Below are 21,466 nucleotides of genomic sequence, written 5' to 3'. Positions count from 1 at the left end.
CCAGCCTGCACACTCTAAAATCTGGGACCCCTTGAGGGAAGTCCAACTGCTCATTTGGGATCGGGCCTAAACGGGCAGTCGGACCTCCCTCTCACAATCCAGGACTGCTGGCTCCCAACCGCTCGCCTGCCCGCCCGCCTGCCCATAACCGCTTCGGCCTGCCAGCCTGATCACCCCCTAACCACTCCCCTGACAACCTGATCGATGCCTAACTGCTCCCCTGCCAGCCTGATTGCCCCTAACTGCCCTCCCCTGCAAGCCCAGTCACACCGAAGTACCCTCCCCTGCTGGCCTGGTCCCCCCCAACTGCCGTCCCCTGCAGGCCTGATCACGCACAACTGCCCTCCCCTGCTGGCCATCTTGTGTCCACTTGGAGGCAGCCATCTTTGACCACATGGGGGTGGCCATCTTGTGTGTTGGAGTGATGGTCAATTTGTATATTACCTCTTTATTATATAGGATGACAAAGATCTTCTATTAGACCACAGTTGAATACTACTGTCCTTAAACCTGAAGATAATGCTACTAAACAATTTGATCTTACAATCCTATATAATAAAAGCCTAATATGCTGAGTGTCCGGTCATCCAGCCGTCCAGTCAACCAATCAAGGTGTAATATGCTAATGATATGCTAAGGCTGCTCAACTGCTCACTATGACGTGCACTGACCACCAGGGGACAGACAATAGACCAGTTGCTATAAGGTGCAATGATCACCAGGGGGCAGACAGTCTGACTGGTAGGTTAGCTTGCTGCTGGGGTCCAGCCAATCGGGACTGAGTAAGACGGGCCGGACACACTCTGGAGCCCTCCCACGGTCCTTTCTCCACTGGCCAACCTCCCGCACCCCTCCCTGGCCAAAATCATGCACCGGTGGGGTCCCTCGGCCTGGCCTGCACCCTCTCACAATCCAGGACCCCTCGGGGGATGTTGGAGAGCCAGTTTCGACCCAGTGGCGAAACGACTGGTTACTATGACATGCACTGACCACCAGGGAGCAGATGCTCAATGCAGGAGCTGCCCCCTGGTGCTCAGTGCGATCCCACAGGGGGAGCGCTGCTCAGCCAGAAGCCGGGCTCACAGCTGGCAAGCACAGCGGTGGTGGCAGGATCCTCTTCTGCCTCCGTGGCAGCGCTAAGGATGTCCGACTGATGACTTAGCAGTCGGACATCCCCAAGGGTTCCTGAACTACGAGAGGGCACAGGCCTGGCTGAGGGACCCCCGTCCCCCAAGTGCACAAATTTCATGCACCGGGCCTCTAGTAGCTATATAACAACACTAATTATACAAAATAATAGAGTGATTTGCCTAATCTCTCCTCAAAATTTAGGCCCGGCTGGTGTGGCTCAGTGGATGAGCATCAACCTATGAACCAGGAGGTCACAGTTCAATTCCCAGTCGGGGCACATGCCCGGGTTGTGGGCTAGATCCCCAGTATGGGGGTGCAGGAGGCAGCTGATCAATGATTCTTTCTCATCATTGATGTTTCTATCTCACTGTCCATTTCTCTTCCTCTCTGAAATCAATAAAAATATATTTTTTTTAAAAAATTAAATAGTAACAAAGCAAGTACAATTAAAGATTTCTTCAAAAAGCAACACAGAAAATAAAGTTCCTGTATCTTAACTCATTTTAAAATATAAAATACAGTAATACCTTTCATATCTAAGACTCTATCCTCTCCCAACTAATCACTGATAATAAACATTAAAAATCTTGATATATTAAACTCTTACCGTAACCCATTCCTTTGGTCAAAAGCAGGTATCATAGAGTTAGGATGTTCTGACATTAAAGCAACAAGCAGCTGTAGGACATCCATTAGATTGTCATCCTGAAATCATTTTAGAAAAAAAAAAATTTAATAAAGAAAAAACAACTTATTTGAACACTGAATACTTCTAAAACAATAGAAATTTCAATTAAAAAAAAAAGTAGACATACATACAATACATACTTGTTTTAAAAAACTGGCTCTTTACATGTAAATACATATTCATCTATATAACTAAAAGTAAACAAATACTCAAATAATTTCCTAATCTATACTAATAAAAGGGTAATATGCTAATTAGACTGGACAGCTTCAGGACGACCTTCTGGATATCCTTCCGGACAAAGCCGTGGCTGCCAGGGCTGAAGCAAGCCGCCAAGGCTGGAGGGCCCATCACAGAGCCCCAGCCAGGTAGGCAGGGCCTCTCTCTGCGCAGCACTGGTCACAGAGCCCTGGCAGGGTGGGCAAGGCCTACCTGTGGGTGGGGATTAATGGCGGAGCCCAGACCGGGTGGGAAATGCCTGCCTCTGCTCTGCCATTGATCCCAGAGGCCCAGCAGGGTGAGCAGGGCCTCCGTGTGGGCGGGGACCAATGGTGAGCCCCGGCCTGGTAGGAAGGGCCTCCCTCCTCTCTGCCATTGATCTCAGAGCCCCAGAAGGGTGGGCAGCACCTCCCTGTGGGCGGGGACTAATGGCAGAGACCCAGCCCTGTGGGAAAGGCCTCCCTCTGCTCTGCCACTGATCACAAAGCCCAGGCCTGGTTGGGCAGGGCCTCCCTGTGGGCAGGGATGAATGGCAGAGCCCAGGCCAGGTGGGAAACACCTGCCTATGCTCTGCCATTGATCCCAGAGCCCCAGCAGGGTGGGCAGGGCCTCTGTGTGGGCAGGGACCAATGGTGAGCCCAGGCCTGGTAGAAGGGCTTCCCTCTGTTCTGCAATTGATCCCTGAGGGCGGGGATCAATGGGGACCATCAGGCTGGCAGGGCAGGGCAGTTGGGCGCCATCAGGTCGGCAAGGGAGGGCAGTTGGGGGCCATCAGGCTGGCAGGGGAGTGGTTAGGTGGCGATCAGACAGGCAGAGGCGGTTAGGGGCAATCAGGCAGGCAGGCAGGTGAGCAGTTAGGAGCCAGCGGTCCCGGATAGAAAGAGAGATGTCCGACTGCCGATTTAGGTCCCATCCCACAGGGATCAGGCCTAAACCGGCAGTCAGACATCCCCCGAGGGGTCCCGGATTGGAGAGGGTGCAGGCCTGGCTGAGGGACACCCCCCCCCATGCAAGAATTTCGTACACCAGGCCTCTAGTAAAGAAATAAAATGCCTCTTATACTATATCAAGATCTCATAAGACATATTCTATAGATATTATATGTCTGCCTTTTTAAACAGTATTTTTAAAGGAAGATTTATACATCAAGAAACAGTGGGGCAGGAGGAACTACATTTTTTTTATTAGACGTATTAGAGCCTTTAATATCTAATAGATGCTGTGAATCTGGCAGCAGTTTGGGGGGCAACATATTCTGTATCATTTCCTAAAATTAACCTGAACCATTTCGTCCACTGAACCTCTCATGAAATGAGTTCCAATAGAAGACTTTTTTTGAAATGATGGCTGGATGGTTCTCATATATTATCTATTTTCAGTATTAAAGATATAGATAGCAATGAATGTTTACTGAGTCAACAAATACTGTATGTTGTATAACTTGCTATCATTTACAGAATAGCACAAGAGCATATATGAATTCTGAAATTTAAAAAAAAAATTCATGAAAATCCTTCACAACCTTTGCTGAATATTTCAGGATGCATGCATATTATTAGGGCCAACTTGGACAATACTGACTCAAAAAGGTAAAGGGAAGCAACACTTAGTTCTTTCTCTTATCCTGCGTCTAGGTTTTCACTCACTGCTTTTGAACTTTCGCTTATTATGACAGCTCTAATTCTCAATATGCTAATAGTCTAAAGCTAGGGTACTGAAACTTTGGAAAAGTGTTATTTGAATGACCTGAAAGATCACTGAATAGATTCAGAGAAAACAGAAGATCACTGTGACTTCCAGTTTCTCTTTAATCAAGTACTTCAGTCCCTTAGGGTTAATAAAAAAACAACATCACATATAACAACAGGTTACTAGAAAGTGCAAGTGCAAATCTTCAACTATTAGACTGGGTCAGGAAAACCTAAATATGTAATAGAATATACTCCTCAACAGTAAAAAGAAATCACAATCAACAATGACTGTGCAAAATATAATCCAATCAAGAAATGTAATCTATTCTTTTCTCCCCCCATTAACAAGGATGGGTCCGAACAGTCTCTCTCATTTATTAATGATTAAAGAAGGCACAGTTTCATACTGTAACAAATACTTATTAACTAACAAAACATGAATTATAACATAAGGTAAATTATTTAAAATGGATGTTTTATAAGAAATTCAAATTTCTAAAATTTACTTTTTTTTTTCTCCTTTTTATTGAATTTACTGGAGTGACACTGGTTAACAAAATTTTACAGGTTTCAGGTACACAATTCTACAGCATATCATCTGTACAATATATTGTATGTTCACCACCACAAAAATGTACTTATTTAAAACACATTTAATCAGATTATTTGGTTAGACTACATCTGACATGTATTACATTTTCCCAGTGCTAAAAAATAAAGGAAAAAAGCCCTGGCTGGTGTTGCTGAATGGTTAGAGCATCGACTCAATCACCAAAGGGTCACAGGTTTGATTCCTGGTGAAGGGCAAGTACCTGGGTTGCAGGTTCAATGCCTGGCCCCAATAAGGGCACGTGCAGGAGGTAACCAATCAATGTATCTCTCTCACACAGATGTTTCTCTCTCTCTCCTCCCACCTTCTTCCCTCCCCCACTTCCTTCCATCTTAAAAAATAAAAAATAAATAAATGAAAAAAAAATCCTCAGGTGAGGATTAACCAAAAATAATAATGGAAAAAAAGATATATCAACCTCCTTTTCAATCACATAATTTTAAACACCATTACAAATGTGTTGTTTAGCTTAACAGTATTTGAACATGCAAAATCAATAGGAAGACTGTGCTATGAATTTAAAAATGCAATCACTTTTAGTCATTTTACATCAACATCGATAGGCTGCCTTCTGCATGCCCCTACTGAGAATTGAGCCCACAACCTGGGCATGTGAATCGAACTGGTGACCTCCTGGTGCACGGATCAATGTTCAACCACTGAGCCACACTGGTAGGGCTCTAACTTTAACACTTTTAAAGTCTTTCATGATATTTCTGAGCCCTCTTGAGGTAATAAAGGCTATTTATATGAAGGTTGCTAACATTTAGTTCCAAGATACATTTATTCCCCATTATAAGTATATCACTAATGAAAGATGTAACTTTACTTTTAAAAAAAAGCCTGTAATACAGCTTCAAAAAATAAAAATCCCAAAATATAAAATTCAAATGTTACCTCATGCATAGTGAGTAGGTAATTAAGAATGGCCTGTAGTTCATCTTCCTTTACTCCAGAATCCTTTAGAAACATAATTACAAGTATCTTAAATTTGCATATAAAAAATTTTTGATGGAAATTTTACATATAGATTTGTCAACATAGTCAGCTGCTATAAATATAAAAAGATAATGTAATATAGAATCTAAATTTAAAATATAAATTGACAGACGCACTGAAGACATGCAATATTCAAGACTGTAGGTCAGAAGAGGTCTGACATCAGTATTTGCTGTCCACACCTTATATAATATGATAACCTATCTAGTTAATCTAGAGAATCCTCAAGTAAGCTAGAAATACTTATTAATGATAAAAATGTATTATCCATACCCATCAGTTCTCTAAATACAGAAGATAACTTTGCTATTTTTTTTCTATTAAATTTGGAGAGTGAAAGAAACAGTTTCTAAAATTACCAAGTTAAAATGTTAGGCACTAAAAATGGAGTAGTAATTTCATTGGTAAAAACATTGGACTTTTAAATGAATACAGTATGAAAATTTTTAACCTAGTCTATCAATTATTAATCATAAAACTAACCTGCAATCTAAAAAAATAAAAATAAGAAAATTAGGTAACAAGCAAAAACACACTAGAAAAGAAAAAAAAAAAGGTCAATTTAAGGGATAAATTTTTTAATAAATAATGTATCTGATTCTGCAATATATACTAAAAGTTAAATCAGCTTATCACAATATTATGTGACAGCTAATAAAGCATTAAATTGTAAAGAACAAGAAATAAAATTATATAGGAAAATATTGAATAAAAAATTGGCAACAAATACATTTATATATTGCTGTCTTATAAAACCAAAACACCTTCCTTAAAAATAATACTAAATATGACTATAGTAGAATAAAATGGGTCAAAACATAATCATTTCTAATGGCTGACACACCTACCTGGCATATTTATATAGGAAAGTTATTTCTGAAAATCTGAATGACAGCTATAAGGAACTCCCTAAAAATAAAACCTCCTTGTGTAGCTTTGTTGATTGCTGCATTAAGCAGTACCAGAGAGAGACTAGAAACAGTAAATATTTGCTGAAAGAATGAATACACTTGAACTCCTACAAAAATTCATATACCATATATTACAATTATCTATCTCAGATTCTGCAATAATGTATATCCCTATATGCCCAAGAAAGATGAACAGAAAACAAAGAAATAAATATTTTTTCAAAGTATTTTCCAATGTGTAACCCTAGTAACAAATAAAATAAACCAAGAATGTATTTTATCTGAAATTATGTTAAAATACAGACAAGCTATAATTCTATAGGATAAGAAAGTGAACTCACCCTCATCACTAACTGCTTAATGAACATCAATAAGAATGCTCTTAGAGAAAGTATTTCTTTTGGATTAGGTCGTGGTCCATCTTTAAAAAAAAAAAATACACACACATTTAGTGTTTCAAATACCTCAAAGCTAAGTATAAAATTCACATTTCCAATAATGTTTCCACTTATTATAAAAAAAAACAAAAAGGTCAGTGTCCTAAAGAAAGACAAGCATTCAATCGCATATGCAACTGTATATATAATACTCCAAATGAACAAATTGGGTTACGCTGAAACTAGCATGAAGTTTGTTTTTAAATAATGTCAAAGGAATTTCAAAACATAAAAATGAGGTAATAAAATTTGTATTCAATAATAATGTGCATTTATATTTTAAAAGACTCAGAATGATACTATAACAACGTAAGTTTACCACACACACACAAAAAAGGAAAAATCCAAACTTTTATGTGAATTTAGTATGGAAAAAACTTTTTCTCTATTGTTAGCACTGTTGTAAGCTAATACAAAAATCTCAAGAAGTATAACTCAGTATCATTCAGGAAGAAGTTAAACATTATGTTGGCCACCTCTGACTTCTCCTCTTCTTGAGCAAGTCCTTGGTCACACATGGCTCACATTAAAGTCAATTTTCATGTCTCAAACATATAATTCCCAGAAAGCTTTTGAAACCAAATACCCATTGTTCTGAGATCCTAAGTGAGTACCTGTTTTCTGCATTTTTTCCCCACTAATCATTATTTACAACTAGTTCCTAGACCACCAAAGCATAGGACCACCATGACCTTGAACAGGTCAATTAAAAGAGGAAGAAAATTATTTAAAATTTGTTCCACATGACAATTCCCAAAGAATAGGTTACAGAGTTACAATAGAATCATAAAGTTTGTCCAGTTCTCTCACTTGAAGTCTAAGACGTTCCCAAGGTCACTAATCAGTTATAAAATCAAGGCCAGAACATAATACCAATGCCCAGGACAGTATAAGATACATCTACAGCACTTTGAAAGAGTCAGCAGGAAATTATGACCTAGTTCTAGATCTACCACAACCTTGCCAGCTCAAAGAGATCATATTACTTCTGTATGTCCTCACAGCTTTCTAAATTATAGGCAGAATATTATCTGAGAATAATTCAAGTTTATTTTGAAAGGGATTTAAAAAAAAAGCACTGTAGCCCTGGCCAGTGTGGCTCAGTTGGTTGGAATGCTGTCCCATGCACCGGAAGGCCTCGGGTTCAATTCCCAATCAGGGCACATGCCTACATTGTGGGTTCCATCCCCAGTGGGGTGCAGGAGGCAACCACTGAATGTATCTCTCTCACATTAATCTCTCTCTCTCTCTCTCTCTCTCTCTCTCTCTCTCTCTCTCTTCCCCTCTCTCTTCCCCTCTCTCCCCCCCTCCCCCTAAATCAAATTTTTCAAAAACAGAAATTTTAAAAAGTACTATACAAATCTGAAGCCTCATCTTTGTAAATCACTGAACAGCCAAAGCCTTTGAGTACAATCAGAATGTATGTTGTCTGACTCTTCAGCATCCCTTTCCCAATTTAAAGCAACAGACCACAAGTTTTATCAAGGGACTGACCCCGTCCTCACTCTGAGATCATGTGTTTCAGAGGCAGGAAGGGCCTCAATGTCTGGGGCAATCTGATGAATAACTGCTACACAGATGGGCACACAATGCAATCAGAGCCAATGATAAACAAAGACAATGAAAGCGACTTTTGCTGGCAATGCTCAATGCAGGCCGATGCTCTTTTGCTGGACTTGAAGTTGTGAGGATGTGAAGGTGAAGTGGCTGCTTGGTACTACCAAAGGAGAGAATACATGAAAAGTGCCAACAGAGAACTGGGTCCCAGGGCCATACTCTGAACCCCTGTGCCAAGTTTTACTGAAACTGCCTGTTTATATGTGATTATTAACTCCCTATTATGATATAAGCCAGTTTAAAGGAGGTTTTGCAATACTTAAAAACAAAAGAGCCACCAACTGTCAAAATTTTTATTTTGAACCCTTCCATGAACTCCTGAATGATGAATGAATATTATTCTTCCAGTAATTAAGTCTCCTGATTATGCAGGAAAATAATTACTGAAATGTTGTGATTTCATTACACTATTTATTAGAAGCAGATATTCCCTCCTTCTGCAAGAAATCTCCATCTCCCCCCGCCCCCCCAAAAAAATACTGTTTTCAATTATCTCATTGTGACAATTGGCACTGGCATCAATACCAGTTGCTAATGTAGACTTCCTTCTCATTTTCAGTGAATTAAAACTATCATTCTAGTCATAGTTGCTCCCCAGACAACACCAGCAAAAGTAGCATTTTTTTCTAAAAATAACAAGTTATTAACCTTTGGTAACCACGATTTAGGACAAACTATCAATATAATCAACAGACTAAAAGAAAATTTTAGCATGATGAAATTTAGAAAAACTTTCAGAGTACTGTAACATTATTGGTTAAAAAAGAAAATAAAATCCTGATTTGCCATATACTAGTATACAGCATAATACATTGACAGAGCTGCTATACCTAATCCTTTTGGGATGATGCCACTTCGATCCTGAGGATTCACTGCCCAGTAATAGTACTTCAGTGTATGCATGATGAGGAGCACTGTTCCAACTCTCCGGATAGCATTGTATATGTTGACAGTACCGATGAATTCAGTGGACAGGTAAGTATAGAGTGTCAGCTGAACCTAGAGGATGAAAATGAAGAGCTTAAATCAAAGGAGCAAACCAGCATTTTACCCATTTCCAGTTAGTGCCCTCAGGCTGCTTTACTTAAACTGTATTGTTCCAAAAAGCAAGATGCTGAGCTTGGTAATAACTTCCATGTCAATAAATATAACACATATCCACTGATATACACACGCAAGCACACAACAGTAGAATTTTAAACACTCCAACTATATCAAATTTCTACAGTGCTAATGTTCTATGAAAAAAAAAAAAACTGATTCTTACTTAACAATCAGCAATTATTCATGAGCATGTGTAACTTCTTTATAATAAAATTACTAATTATGCTATGCATAGTGGTTTTAAAATCTAGAAATTTTCTTTGTTTTGAAGAAAATTAGAAGCTAGAATAACTCAAAAAAAAAGAAAAAAGTAGTAGAGGTAGCTAAAAATAAAAGTAGAGATAAGTCAAAAGAAACAAACCCATATAGAAACATGTAAAGTCGACCTTAAGAAATATTTGTTAGAAAATAGAATTCTGCTCGTTATTACCAATATTGTAATCATAACATTAAAGTCTGTAAACATGTTTATCATCCCCGTCCCCCAATTAGGAAAGGATTCTACTAGGTTTATTTCTAAATAAATAGTCTAAATAAACACACAAGAATTTATTACCTTCAAAATATAAGTTCTTAATATGTAAGAAACAGAAAGAATGTAAGTGGCGCCCCACCACTGAACACAGAATTTCAGTCAAGTTATGGCTCTAAAATTCACCAATAATTACACTCTAGTACTTAGAACAATATAAGGACTCCTTTTGCTCTATTCTAATGACAAAATCAAGAATTTTTCATCTCATTGCCACTGGATATACCTTATAAACTGCACAACTTTAAAAGTAGGATATACATACTCTCCCCGTGGCCAAAGACCAAACTCTCCTGATCATTTACAACTGAACATTTATGTTACCTTCCCTAGACATTGAGGGCATTTTCATTTTTAACCCTGCAAACTACCTGATAATTTCTTGAGAGAGAGAAAATTAGATGCCTATCATCCAGATGCCTGATAAAGAAACAATCAAGGCTAAATAACTTAGGGAGTCAATCACTAACCATAAATGGTAAAGAGTGGCAGATTCTGAACCACTTAACATTGAGGCTTGGATGATTATAGTTTAGAAAACACTGTAATCCACTGACTTGCTGAAGATACCATTATTCTGATGTAGCTACTGCTGCTCAAATAAATAGGACCTGTTTCCCTGTTACTGAAGCAAAAATTTAACACTTTCTGTGACAGGTTCAAATTCTTAACCATGCTATTTCAGTCATCCAGAAAATATTTACATCCACCTATATGCAGAGCACTCCATTATGGAAATAAGATGGCAGTTAAGATTTAAAAAATACACACAAATTTAAGTGAAAAACTAAAGGTAATAAAGACACCCACTGCAACAAAAGAGGTTATGAGGCAATATGTATTAAATGCAAAATGTGTGGCATAGGGCTATTAAATACTATAAATTTAGAGGACAGAGAAATTATAGGATAAGCTTAAATAGTCAACAAAATCTTCACTAATAGAGTAGGTACTAAGGTAGAATTTGAAGCTGAGTAGGATAGGTAGACAGAAAGGGGAAATTTCAAACAGAAAATAATGGTAAATGATACAAAAGGTTTCCCTAAATCTAGTACAATGGTTCTCATTCCTAACTGCATTAAAATACTTGAAAAACATTTTTTTAAATACTGAAGCCTGGTGCTCGCTTCAGCAGCACATATATTACAAATACTGATGCCTGGGCCCTGTCTCACACCAATTAAGGCAGAATCTAGGGTGAAGGAGATAGGATTCTGTTCTTGCTTTTGTTTCTAAAAACCTCTCCTGATCCTATCAACAACCAAGATTGAGAACCACTGCTCAAGGATAAGTTTTTGATATCTGTCTAGCCTTTGAAGATAGCTGAGTTTTTAAGCTAGAAAGCCTACAAAGGAGAATTGGCCTGAAAACTTAATGCTAGAAAAGGGACTACTACTTTATACTGAAAACAATGGGAAACCATTACACGTTTAAAGGCTCAGAAATGACTTGATGAGAGTGGTATGTTAAAAACATACAATAATTCTGGCCCAAAAGTGACAAAAATGTGGAAAACTGGATAAAATTAGATAGCAACATATTGAGATAAGAATGGAGATCTCAAAATTATTCATATGCTAATTATGAATAAACCTTTCCTCATTCACTCATTATATAATCTAATAACCACACAAATTATGTGTTAACATCTACCTTTCCCATTAGACCTGAACTCTATGAGGGCAGGAATTAGATCTGTCTTGTTCAACACTGATTCCATATGCCCAGCATAAAGCAGCCACTCAAGTGAAGGACTGCTGTATACAAGAAAATCCATCTCTCTAGTGAGGACATTAAAAAGACTGTAGCTAAGCACATCAAAGATAAATGGATATTATAAATCACTGTGAGCATCCTTTTACAAAAGCAAAGGTTGATTCATATATCCATCCCCTCAACTTCAGTAATCAGAGGTGAAATTACCAAAAAGCTAGTAAAGCTTAAACTCTGTGCCCCATTCATCCATACAGATTCCTTCAAGACTCTAAATCTAATTGTGTATGCATTATGTCATATTCTTTTTCTTTTATTTGTTAATCCTCACCCAAGAATATTTTTCCATTGATTTTCTTTAGAGAGAGTAGAAGGGAGGGAAGAAGGAGAGGAGGGGGGAGGGAGGGGGAAACATCAAGGTGAGGATGTGAGAGAGACACACTGATTGGTTGCCATCTGCAGGCACCCAAACCAGAGCCAGGATAGAACCTGCAATCCAGGTCTATGCCCTGGATCAGGAATCAAACCTATGATCCAGGGCTCATATTACTTTTCTTAAAAAGTTCCTCCCTCACCCAGATTGTATGACCTTCATGTCAAACAAACTTTGGATCTAGCCTTTGTTATAACTACATTTCTAATAAAACAAAAGGAGATATAACCCCTCATGGATACACAAAGCAGAAGGCTAAAAGAGAAGGAAAGTTTAGTAATACCAAATCAACTGCAAATTCTAAAAAGGAAATTAAAGAAAATTATTAACAAGAAAAACGTAACAAACTGAGTGTAATAATACTAGGAAATTAAGGAAATGATATAATAAAAATTTTTAAACATTTGCCTACAACTTAGTATTAATAAGTCTTTTTGATCACATCAAAAGAGACCCCAAGCCTTACAAATATGCTGTTTAGTAAGACAAAGACGTGTCTAGTAAAAGTTTAAAAAGTAACTTGAAACAAACCTTGTAAAGAAATAAGAGCAAAGGTCACAGAAGAGAAAGAGGTCAAATTTGAACCCGCAGATAAAAAGCTACAACCTCCAGCTGCCTCCTTTGATTATTTCCAAATGGCAATCAGAGTCAGCAGCTGTTTTTCTCTTTATCATTTGAAAAGACCAGATGAAAATAAGATACTATGACTCTAGAAAAAGCAAAAAGTCTGCAGACATTTTTTTCTGAAAACTAGAATAAGTATGTGCCATTCTAAACAATGATAAACACTGCAAGTGGACCAAAAGGGAGGGAGGGAGGAGGCAGAAAGGAAATTAATAGGTTTGAAATAATACAGCTTCTAACAAAAACTGCAGATGAAACAGATGCAATTATGCAATTTAATAAAAATTTCTGTTTCAAGTTCTGCTTAACACTAACACTATTAATATTTTTAGGGCAACTTAATACATTAGGATTTATCAAAGGTTTTATTTATATGCTTTATCACAAATAGAAATATGTTCAATTATAAGTAATTGGTTTGTTGTTACAGTACTAAACAAATTGTGTCTAAATATAATTGCATTTAATAATTTGAATTAATGTGAGATTAAAATGATTAAATGAGACCAGTGTTCAAGTAAGGGTGAAATTTTAGCTGTTTCTTAACAATTAACCTCAGGAATTCATCATGTTGATGGAAGGGATATGTGTGTAAAGAAGAGGGAAAGAGAGCACAGTGAGTTAAGGAATAAAAATATATACACATATATACATATATCTGCAATAGAACAGAACTGTAGTTATAGAAACATTACAAAGTTGGAACTGTCCAACTTTGATTCATAATTAGTAATTTAAAGTCTTTCTGAAATAAAATTTTATTTTATATAACACCAGAAAATAAAGATAATTTTTTAAAAATATTAATGTTGCTTTTAAATAAAAGAAAAGATATACTGCCTTGCAAATTTACCTTAAAAAATATGCTTAGTCAAAAATGAACTCCACTGAAATCTTACATAATAGCACACAAAAGGATTTTAAAAATCTTCATTTATCACTCAAGTATAAAAATTTGAAGACACTAAACCAAAGTCAATATACACATATATATTACCTTGGCTGGGGTATGAATCCATATAGCTGGGTTAAGAAGAATGTGATCACACAATTGCTTGAGTAGGGGCATCCCATTCTGCAGATTACTCAGATATTTTGAAAATGCAAGGCAAAGTTCAAGCACTGCTCTGCTGACATGGGATTTAGAAGACTGCAAGGCAAGATATTTCAAAGGTCACTATCATCACAAGGCAAGGTAAGTAAATGAAAAGTTGCTAATATCAGAAAAATGTTGCCCTACTAGCTATACTCTAAGTCAGTGGTTCTCAACCTTCCTAATGCCGCGACCCTTTAATACAGTTCCTCATGTTGTGGTGACCCCCAACCATAAAATTATTTTCGTTGCTACTTCATAACTGTAATTTTGCTACTGTTATGAATCGTAAATATCTGTGTTTTCCGATCATCTTAGGTGACCCTGCTAGCGGTTCTCAGCCTGTGGGTCGCGACCCACAGGTTGAGAACCGCTGCTGTAGAGCCTAAGACCATCGGAAAACACAGATATTTACATTACGATTCATTAACAATTAACCTCAGGTCTTAGGCTCTACAGCAGCGGTTCTCAACCTGTGGGTCGCGACCCACAGGCTGAGAACCGCTAGCAGGGTCACCTAAGATGATCAGAAAACACAGATATTTACATTACGATTCATTAACAGTAGCAAAATTACAGTTATGAAGTAGCAACGAAAATAATTTTATGGTTGGGGGTCACCACAACATGAGGAACTCTATTAAAGGGTCGCGGCATTAGGAAGGTTGAGAACCACTGCTCTAAGTTAAAGATGACGTAAGATTTAACAACTTTTCTTTAATAAAGCAATAGGTGGCAAGGTAAAAACAACAAAAGGTTATTTTAATTTAGGTAATTCTACATAACTAAAGAGACACTTGGCAACACTTGCAAACCTAGTTTCTCAGCCACTTAGGAGACTAAGTCATGGCCTACAAATTAAGAATCAGACATGTAAAAAGCATTTTATACTTTACCTTTTCAAGACTATATCCTATTACCAAAAAGCCTTTGCAGGCAAGCATCTGCTCCTGCATGGCAATTGAATTCTTCAACAACTCCATGATAAAAGCCAGCAAAGTTGAACTGGAATAAGAAAAAGACTATGGTTTAAAAAAAATGTGTGGGTTGGTTTTCTTTTTAAGTTAGATAGATTAATCTTAGTAAAGGTTCTCTATTTCAAGGAAATATAAGTTCTACTAAAACTGCCTCAGCATTATTCCAGGACTAGAATTTTAATGTAATTAGAATTTACTGAAATACTTATTTCCTATATTGTATCACAAACATGTAAATAAGTGAATTACTTAGAAACAATATGACAAACATGCACGAAAAATAAGTAATGACCAAAAACAATAATGGCTAACATTAAATATATAAAGGCATTAAAAAAGATACATGGAGCAAACAGACTAGGGTAGAAATTCTCAAAATGTGTTAGGATTCCAGACTGGCCTACTTTGAACAGAACAAGAAAAGAGAATATAAGAAAAGTAAAGCTGAGCCCTGGCCAGGTAGCTCAGTCAGTTCGCATCATCCCGGCACATACAAAAACAACCAATGGATGCATAAATGGTGGGGTAACAAATTGATCTCTCTCTCTCCTTCCTGTCTTTTAGAGATATCTGAAATGGAATGAAATAAGGTCAACTGTTACCTTTTTTTCCAAAGGCTCTGAGACTTTCTCACAAAAAAAGAGAAAACATGACTGGCAATCAGCCTCCTCCACAAAATTGCTTTTAACTACCAGCAATTCCAATAAAGATGTAGAAAAGAAAAAGATAACCAATTAAAAAAAATAACTAAGCTTTGTAACAAAGATTTTAGACCAGGATGCAAAAAAAAAAAAATTATGAAGTAGTAATATGTCAAGAATCATTTTCATTTCCTAAAATCAACAAATACTAGATTTGATACTTCATTCTTTTTAAAAAAGTCATTTTGTTTCCTAAAATTACTCTGGAGAAAATTTTTACATCATTAAATATATACAATGGTAGTAGACCTCAAGTTATATAAAAGCAAAAATCAGAGAAAGATTTTCAAAAGAGACAATGGAAAACTCCTTTAAATTACTCAAATAATAAATTATTACTCAAATAATAAATTATTTTACTGTAAATAGTTTCACTAGACTACAGAATCATGAAAAATTCATTTAAACATCCTCTTCAAACCTTTATAACTTGTCCTAGAATTAATAAGTCTCTGCCTTTTTAGACTCAAACACTACAATACAGGAGACAAAATGTGCCAAACATACAATCTAATAAAAAAAGATTAAAGTACCTATTACATAACATCAAAATTTTAGATTTCAATTACATACAATCAATAAATATGAAAAGCTAAATTCCCGTAAGTCACTGACAAATAACAATTTAAAAATTTTTAATTAGAATATTATACAAAAATGTATTTCTGATAAATCCATTATTTCTAACTTTATTAAAAACCAACTTTTTATTTTTTTAATATCTTTTTATTGATTTCAGAGAGGATGGGGAGAGAGAGAAACATCAATGATGAGAGAATAATTGACTGGCTGCCTCCTGCATGCCCTCCACTGGGAATCTGGAACGAACTGTGACCTCCTGGTTCATAGGTTGACCCTCAACCACTAAACTATGCCAGCCGGGCAAAAAAAAAAAAAAAAAAAAAACTTCTTTTAGAGCTTCTAGATTTCCTACTCAAAAGGAATAATTTAAATCAATACTATTATTATTGACATGAATTTGTAATAACATTTATAGTTCACAAGTTTCTTTGAATTAGATTTTTTAACACTACAACAAATTTAAAAGGCAGAAAAATTACTGTGCAACTGGACAATAATGACAGTAACTCACATCAAATTAAAGCAAAAAACAAAGGCACTCACCATATAGTCAAGTCAACCTCCTCAGATAAGTACTGCCTATAATCCAACTGTGCAAAAAGTGGAAACAGCACTTGTATCCCTCCAATTGAATGCATAGCACTTTGGATGGAATGTGTTAAAACTGCCTTCACATCCTTATAAAATAGAAGAACCATAAACATCGCAATGATTTCTTTTCCAAAACAATTAAAAATAAAGCGTAACAGGGACAATAGAACGTTACATTGCATGTATTTAATAGACGCTACCAAATACACATCAATAAAAATCAAAAGTTACCATTAAAAATATTCTTAAAAGATTCTAGCTAGTACCTGGAGCATGAGTGCATGTGGTGAATGAACAAAAATTGAAGGGTTGTCCTTAGGGGATGATTCCAGGCAAAGCTGGGCATCTGTAGCACGTGGATTGTATGTGAATGCAATGGCACTGGAGAGTTTGCCATCATACAATAAAAGTTTGTGATGCTCAGCCAGGAACAGATCACTTTCTGTTTTGAATTTAAATGTACCCTAAGAATAAAAAAGTAGAACAGTTGAGATAGAATGCCACAAAAAGAAAATCCAGATACAAAGCACCACAGTTATAAAAATTTAAGGAGACACACCACTGATCATTTTCCTAACACTATCAACTAGGATGAGCTTGCACATTTAATTCTGAAGTGGACTGAATTCATGTTAAAAATATAATGGAAAACAAGTCAACTTGACATTAAAATCTTTTATTTTAAAAAATATATAAAACTTAGTATTTACACAAGAGTATTTTGTCTTCATTGTGTAATTATTTAAAATCTTTAGTAAAAAGCACAAAATATTTATGATGATAAATTTTATAAGTCTATAGTACAGTAGTGTTAACTATATGCACATTGTACAACCAATCTCTAGAACTGTTAAATCTTGCCAAACTGAAATTCAATACCCAGTGAACATCTCATTTCCATCTCCCCCCATTCCCTGGCAACCACCATTCTACTTTCTAATTCTGTGAGTTTCACTACTTTATGTAACTTGTTTTAAGTGTAACCATAGAGTATCTGTCTTTTTGAATCATAATGATCTTAAGATTCACCATGTTACTACATGTGACAGAGTTCCTTCTTTTTAAAGCTAAATAATTTTCCACTGTATGTAATACCACATTTTCTTTACTCATCTGTCCATGGACAATTAGGTTGCTTCAACTTCTTGGCTATCCTATCTAATAAAGAGGGAATATGCTAATTGACCATCACACCCTCACAAATATGGCGGTACCCACAGCCAAAAAGGAGGGAATATACTAATTGACTGCCACGCCCTCAAAGATGGTGGCGCCCACAGCCACAAGATGGAAGCACCCAGTCCCCTCTGCCCCTCTGGGGTGGCAGGTCTGCTCCAAGTGCCTGCCTCCGGAGTCCTCCAGTCCCCTAACCTCCCAGCCACCCAGGGCCGGCCCAAGGCGCAGGCAAGCCTCAGATGGCAGCTACCCAGCCATCCAGGGCCACCCAAGGCTCAGGTAACCAGGGCCAGCCAAGGCTTGCGCTGCCAGCAATGGCAGCAGCAGAGGTGTGATGGGGGCATCGCCTACCCCTGATTGCCAGGTCGCCTCCCGCCCCTGAGGGCTCCTGGACTGTGAGAGGGGGCAGGCCAGGCTGAGGGACACCCCCCTCCAGTGCATGAATTTTCATGCACCGGGCCTCTGGTTATAAATAATGATGCAATGAATATGCGTAACACAAATATCTCTTTCAGATCCTGCTTTCAATTATTTTGGATATATACACAGAAGACTGTTCAATCATATGGTAACTTCATATATGTATACTATATTAACTGTAATTAAATGTAAATCAACTCAAAGTTGATTTTGTTTTCAAGGAAACATAGCAGACATTAAATGGCTCCCTAAAAACTATACCAACAATTGCTTTACCTAAAGTTCCCAAATTTTCTTGGTTTGTGACATTCTTAGCATCGCAGTAATTTTGTATGCACTAAACCAAAATAAATATTGAACATTTCTGTTTATTAAGTAGTTTGATCCAAACAACTTTATATTTTAACAATTTAGTAGCCATTTAAAAAGAATGATGCACAAGTTAGAAAAAAAAATGTTCCCTTAAATTATTTATTAATGGTATGTGTATGCATCTTGGTCATTGCACACGTTCTCCTACTTTGGAAACAAACTTCATACCTCATCCTCATTGTTTCACACTAATTTTCATGTGGTACTTGCTCTCTATCACAGTAACTATTGAAAACTTAGCTGTGCAAAGATTAGTGTCATTACAAGAAATGCAGTATGATCTAAAGTCGAAACTTGAGCTAGTGCTCCACGTATGACAAGTATACTGTATTTCCCTCAAAAAATTAAAGTACCTTGGACACCTGTGACTTCCTGTGGTGCTCATGATTACTTTGACATACACAGTCTGTAAGCCAAAGTAAGGTGCCCCATGCATCACCCACCTTTGAATCAAGCTCAACTAACACTGATTAAGCAGTGAACAGCAAGTAAAGTACCTTGTATCCCAGGCCCAACTGATAAATAGCAAAGATCTGAGCTGCATTAAGAGCTTCACTAAAAAGGTACACTGCAGTCATCTGACCACAGAATACTCTATTAGCATCTGCTGTTTCTGACGAGCCCAGGAAACATTTGTCAAAAGTCTATGAAAGAACACAGAAAATTTTATTAGGAAAAAATTATCTTCTCCAGAAATAACAACCTAAATTGGTACAAATGTTCATTCTAAACTAAAATCCAAATAGATTAAAATAATTCATTTAGCCATTACACTTCATTCTTTCCCATCTGTTGTAGTGATCAAGAAATACCTCACAGAAAAGCAGATAAGACACGTTTACCAAAGAAAAATCAAAACTTGATGACAAAGTAACTGTAGGAAACAGAGTCAGAGATTTCATTATGGACTCTGAAAGGTTCATAACTGGATAACCCCAGAACCAGACAGAAGAGCAGGCTTTGGAGCATGGAGGAAAATCAAGAGCTAAGTTCGGGACATAATCAGTCTGCCTTTACTGTGAGTTCATGTGAACAGAGAAACAACTATCAACAGGGTCCTATAGGTTTGGTGAGAAGTTAAAACTGTAAAAATAGAGGTTTTTTGCACCTGATAGCTGTGGTTTTATTTTCTTTTTTAACAAAATACAAAGCTTTCCACCACATTAGTGTTCTCATGCAAGAAAATCCCAAGGTTTTTGTTGACAGGAGGGATGATTTATATATAGAATATTGATTTTACATATAGTCTTAATATTAAATAAAATTTTAGACAGCTTTTTGCAGATATCAAGATATAGATGATGAGTAAAGTCATGGGAATAGATGCAATCCCTCAATAGAAATGTATAAATCCAGAAAGGCAGGTGTATTTTTTTCCTTCTACGAAAAAAAAAATCCTTTTAACAACATCCAGGTTGCAAAAACCACATTTAAGAAAACCCATGTGTACAACAAAGAGGACAAGAAGTAAAGTTGTTCATATCTCTTTGAAAGTATCATTGTGTACCTAGAAACCATTAGAAAGAATGCTGAAAAACACGTACTAACCGTAGGGAATATGTTAACACTTGGGTTCTAAAGACAAACCATGCTGCTGATATTGGCAAGCTACCTAACTTCTCTGTGCTTCAGTCTCATCTGTAAAATGGAGATTAAAATAGTACTTATCTTGCAACATTGGGGCTTTTAGAAAATAAAGGTATTTATTACAATGCCTGTAATGCAAGAAGCACTTCATAAAGTTTAATGTAAGGGAAAAAACAGGTTTAAAAAACAATACAATAACGAGAACAGTTACTGAGCAATCTGCTAGTGGATCTTTGAACAGTATCTCATTTAATCACATTAATCTTCTGAGATAGATACTATTTTATACCCATTTTTAGGTGGAGAAAACTGAGGCCTAATAGATTAAGGAAGGTCATATAGTCATTAAATGACAGATATTCAAAGAGCTGATATTCAAACCTAATCTGTTACAACAACCTGAGCTCTTAAGACTAGCATTATAAATATGTAAATACATATAGCATAAGATATACATAAAAGGAGGAGTTGGGTGGGAGCATGGTGAAGGGGGTCAATAGGGGGAAAAAGGGGACATACTTTCGACAATAAAGGTAAAGTTTAAAGAAAATAAAAAAATAAAAGGAGATAATGGTGAATGGGTGATACACACTTTGTATTCATTTCCCTGGTCTACATTTCTTTTTTTAAATTTTGTTAATATATTTTATTTATTTCAGAGAGGAAGGGAGAGGGAGATAGAAACATCTACACTAATACAAGATAAAGATGCAAATTTACTGTTCCTCCATGATGCCCATCAGCCAATCAGGAGTGAGTATGCAAATTAACCCAACAAAGATGGCGGGTTAATTTGCATATGCAGGCGCCAAGCGGCGGGGGGTGGAGCGGCACCAAGTGGCCTGGGTCCCGGGGATGGGCACCAAGTCCGCAGGCTCCTGGGACCATCGCCGGCCCCAGGAGGTGAGGGCAGCGGCACCAAGCCATGCCCGCAGGCTCCCGAGACCATCTCCGGTCCCAGGAGGCCAGGGCAGCCCCGCCAAGCAGCCTGGGAGCACAGGCCACGGGCCAGCACAGGCCTGGAGTAAAACGTTGACAGCAAGTCCCTTCAGTATAATTGGGGCATTAGAGGCCCACAGAATGATCATTTCCTTTTCTATGAAACACATAACTCTGACACACTATTTACAATTAAATAAGTTCCATATATTTTGACATTTTACAACCCTGGAAAGTTACATATAATGATCAGCAAAGTGAGAAGATGAAAAGAATTCTTAGGCTTTTAAAGATGTAACTAATTTCTGTCTAGAAGACA

At 37.1% G+C, this 21,466-nt stretch overlaps 1 protein-coding gene across 3 annotated transcripts in view; it reads right to left on the bottom strand.

Annotated features, from left to right (window-relative positions):
• Nucleotides 1-21,466, bottom strand: part of LRBA (LPS responsive beige-like anchor protein) — a 563,043-nt gene that overhangs the window by 475,195 nt on the left and 66,382 nt on the right. For all 3 annotated transcript variants that reach the window (XM_079771501.1, XM_079771500.1, XM_079771502.1), the window contains exons 9-17: nt 19,119-19,265; nt 16,920-17,117; nt 16,606-16,739; nt 14,699-14,807; nt 13,707-13,859; nt 9,134-9,302; nt 6,591-6,670; nt 5,237-5,299; nt 1,739-1,836 (exon numbers count right to left, since the gene is read on the bottom strand). In XM_079771501.1, the coding sequence (XP_079627627.1) occupies nt 1,739-1,836; nt 5,237-5,299; nt 6,591-6,670; nt 9,134-9,302; nt 13,707-13,859; nt 14,699-14,807; nt 16,606-16,739; nt 16,920-17,117; nt 19,119-19,265 (1,151 nt within the window). The remainder of the gene's footprint in view (nt 1-1,738; nt 1,837-5,236; nt 5,300-6,590; nt 6,671-9,133; nt 9,303-13,706; nt 13,860-14,698; nt 14,808-16,605; nt 16,740-16,919; nt 17,118-19,118; nt 19,266-21,466) is intronic.

Source organism: Cnephaeus nilssonii (assembly GCF_951640355.1).
Source record: "Cnephaeus nilssonii genome assembly, chromosome: 5".
NCBI lineage: Eukaryota > Metazoa > Chordata > Mammalia > Chiroptera > Vespertilionidae > Cnephaeus > Cnephaeus nilssonii.
The sequence above is the reverse complement of the archived record's forward strand: the minus strand, read 5'-3'. Positions and strand labels throughout refer to the sequence as shown.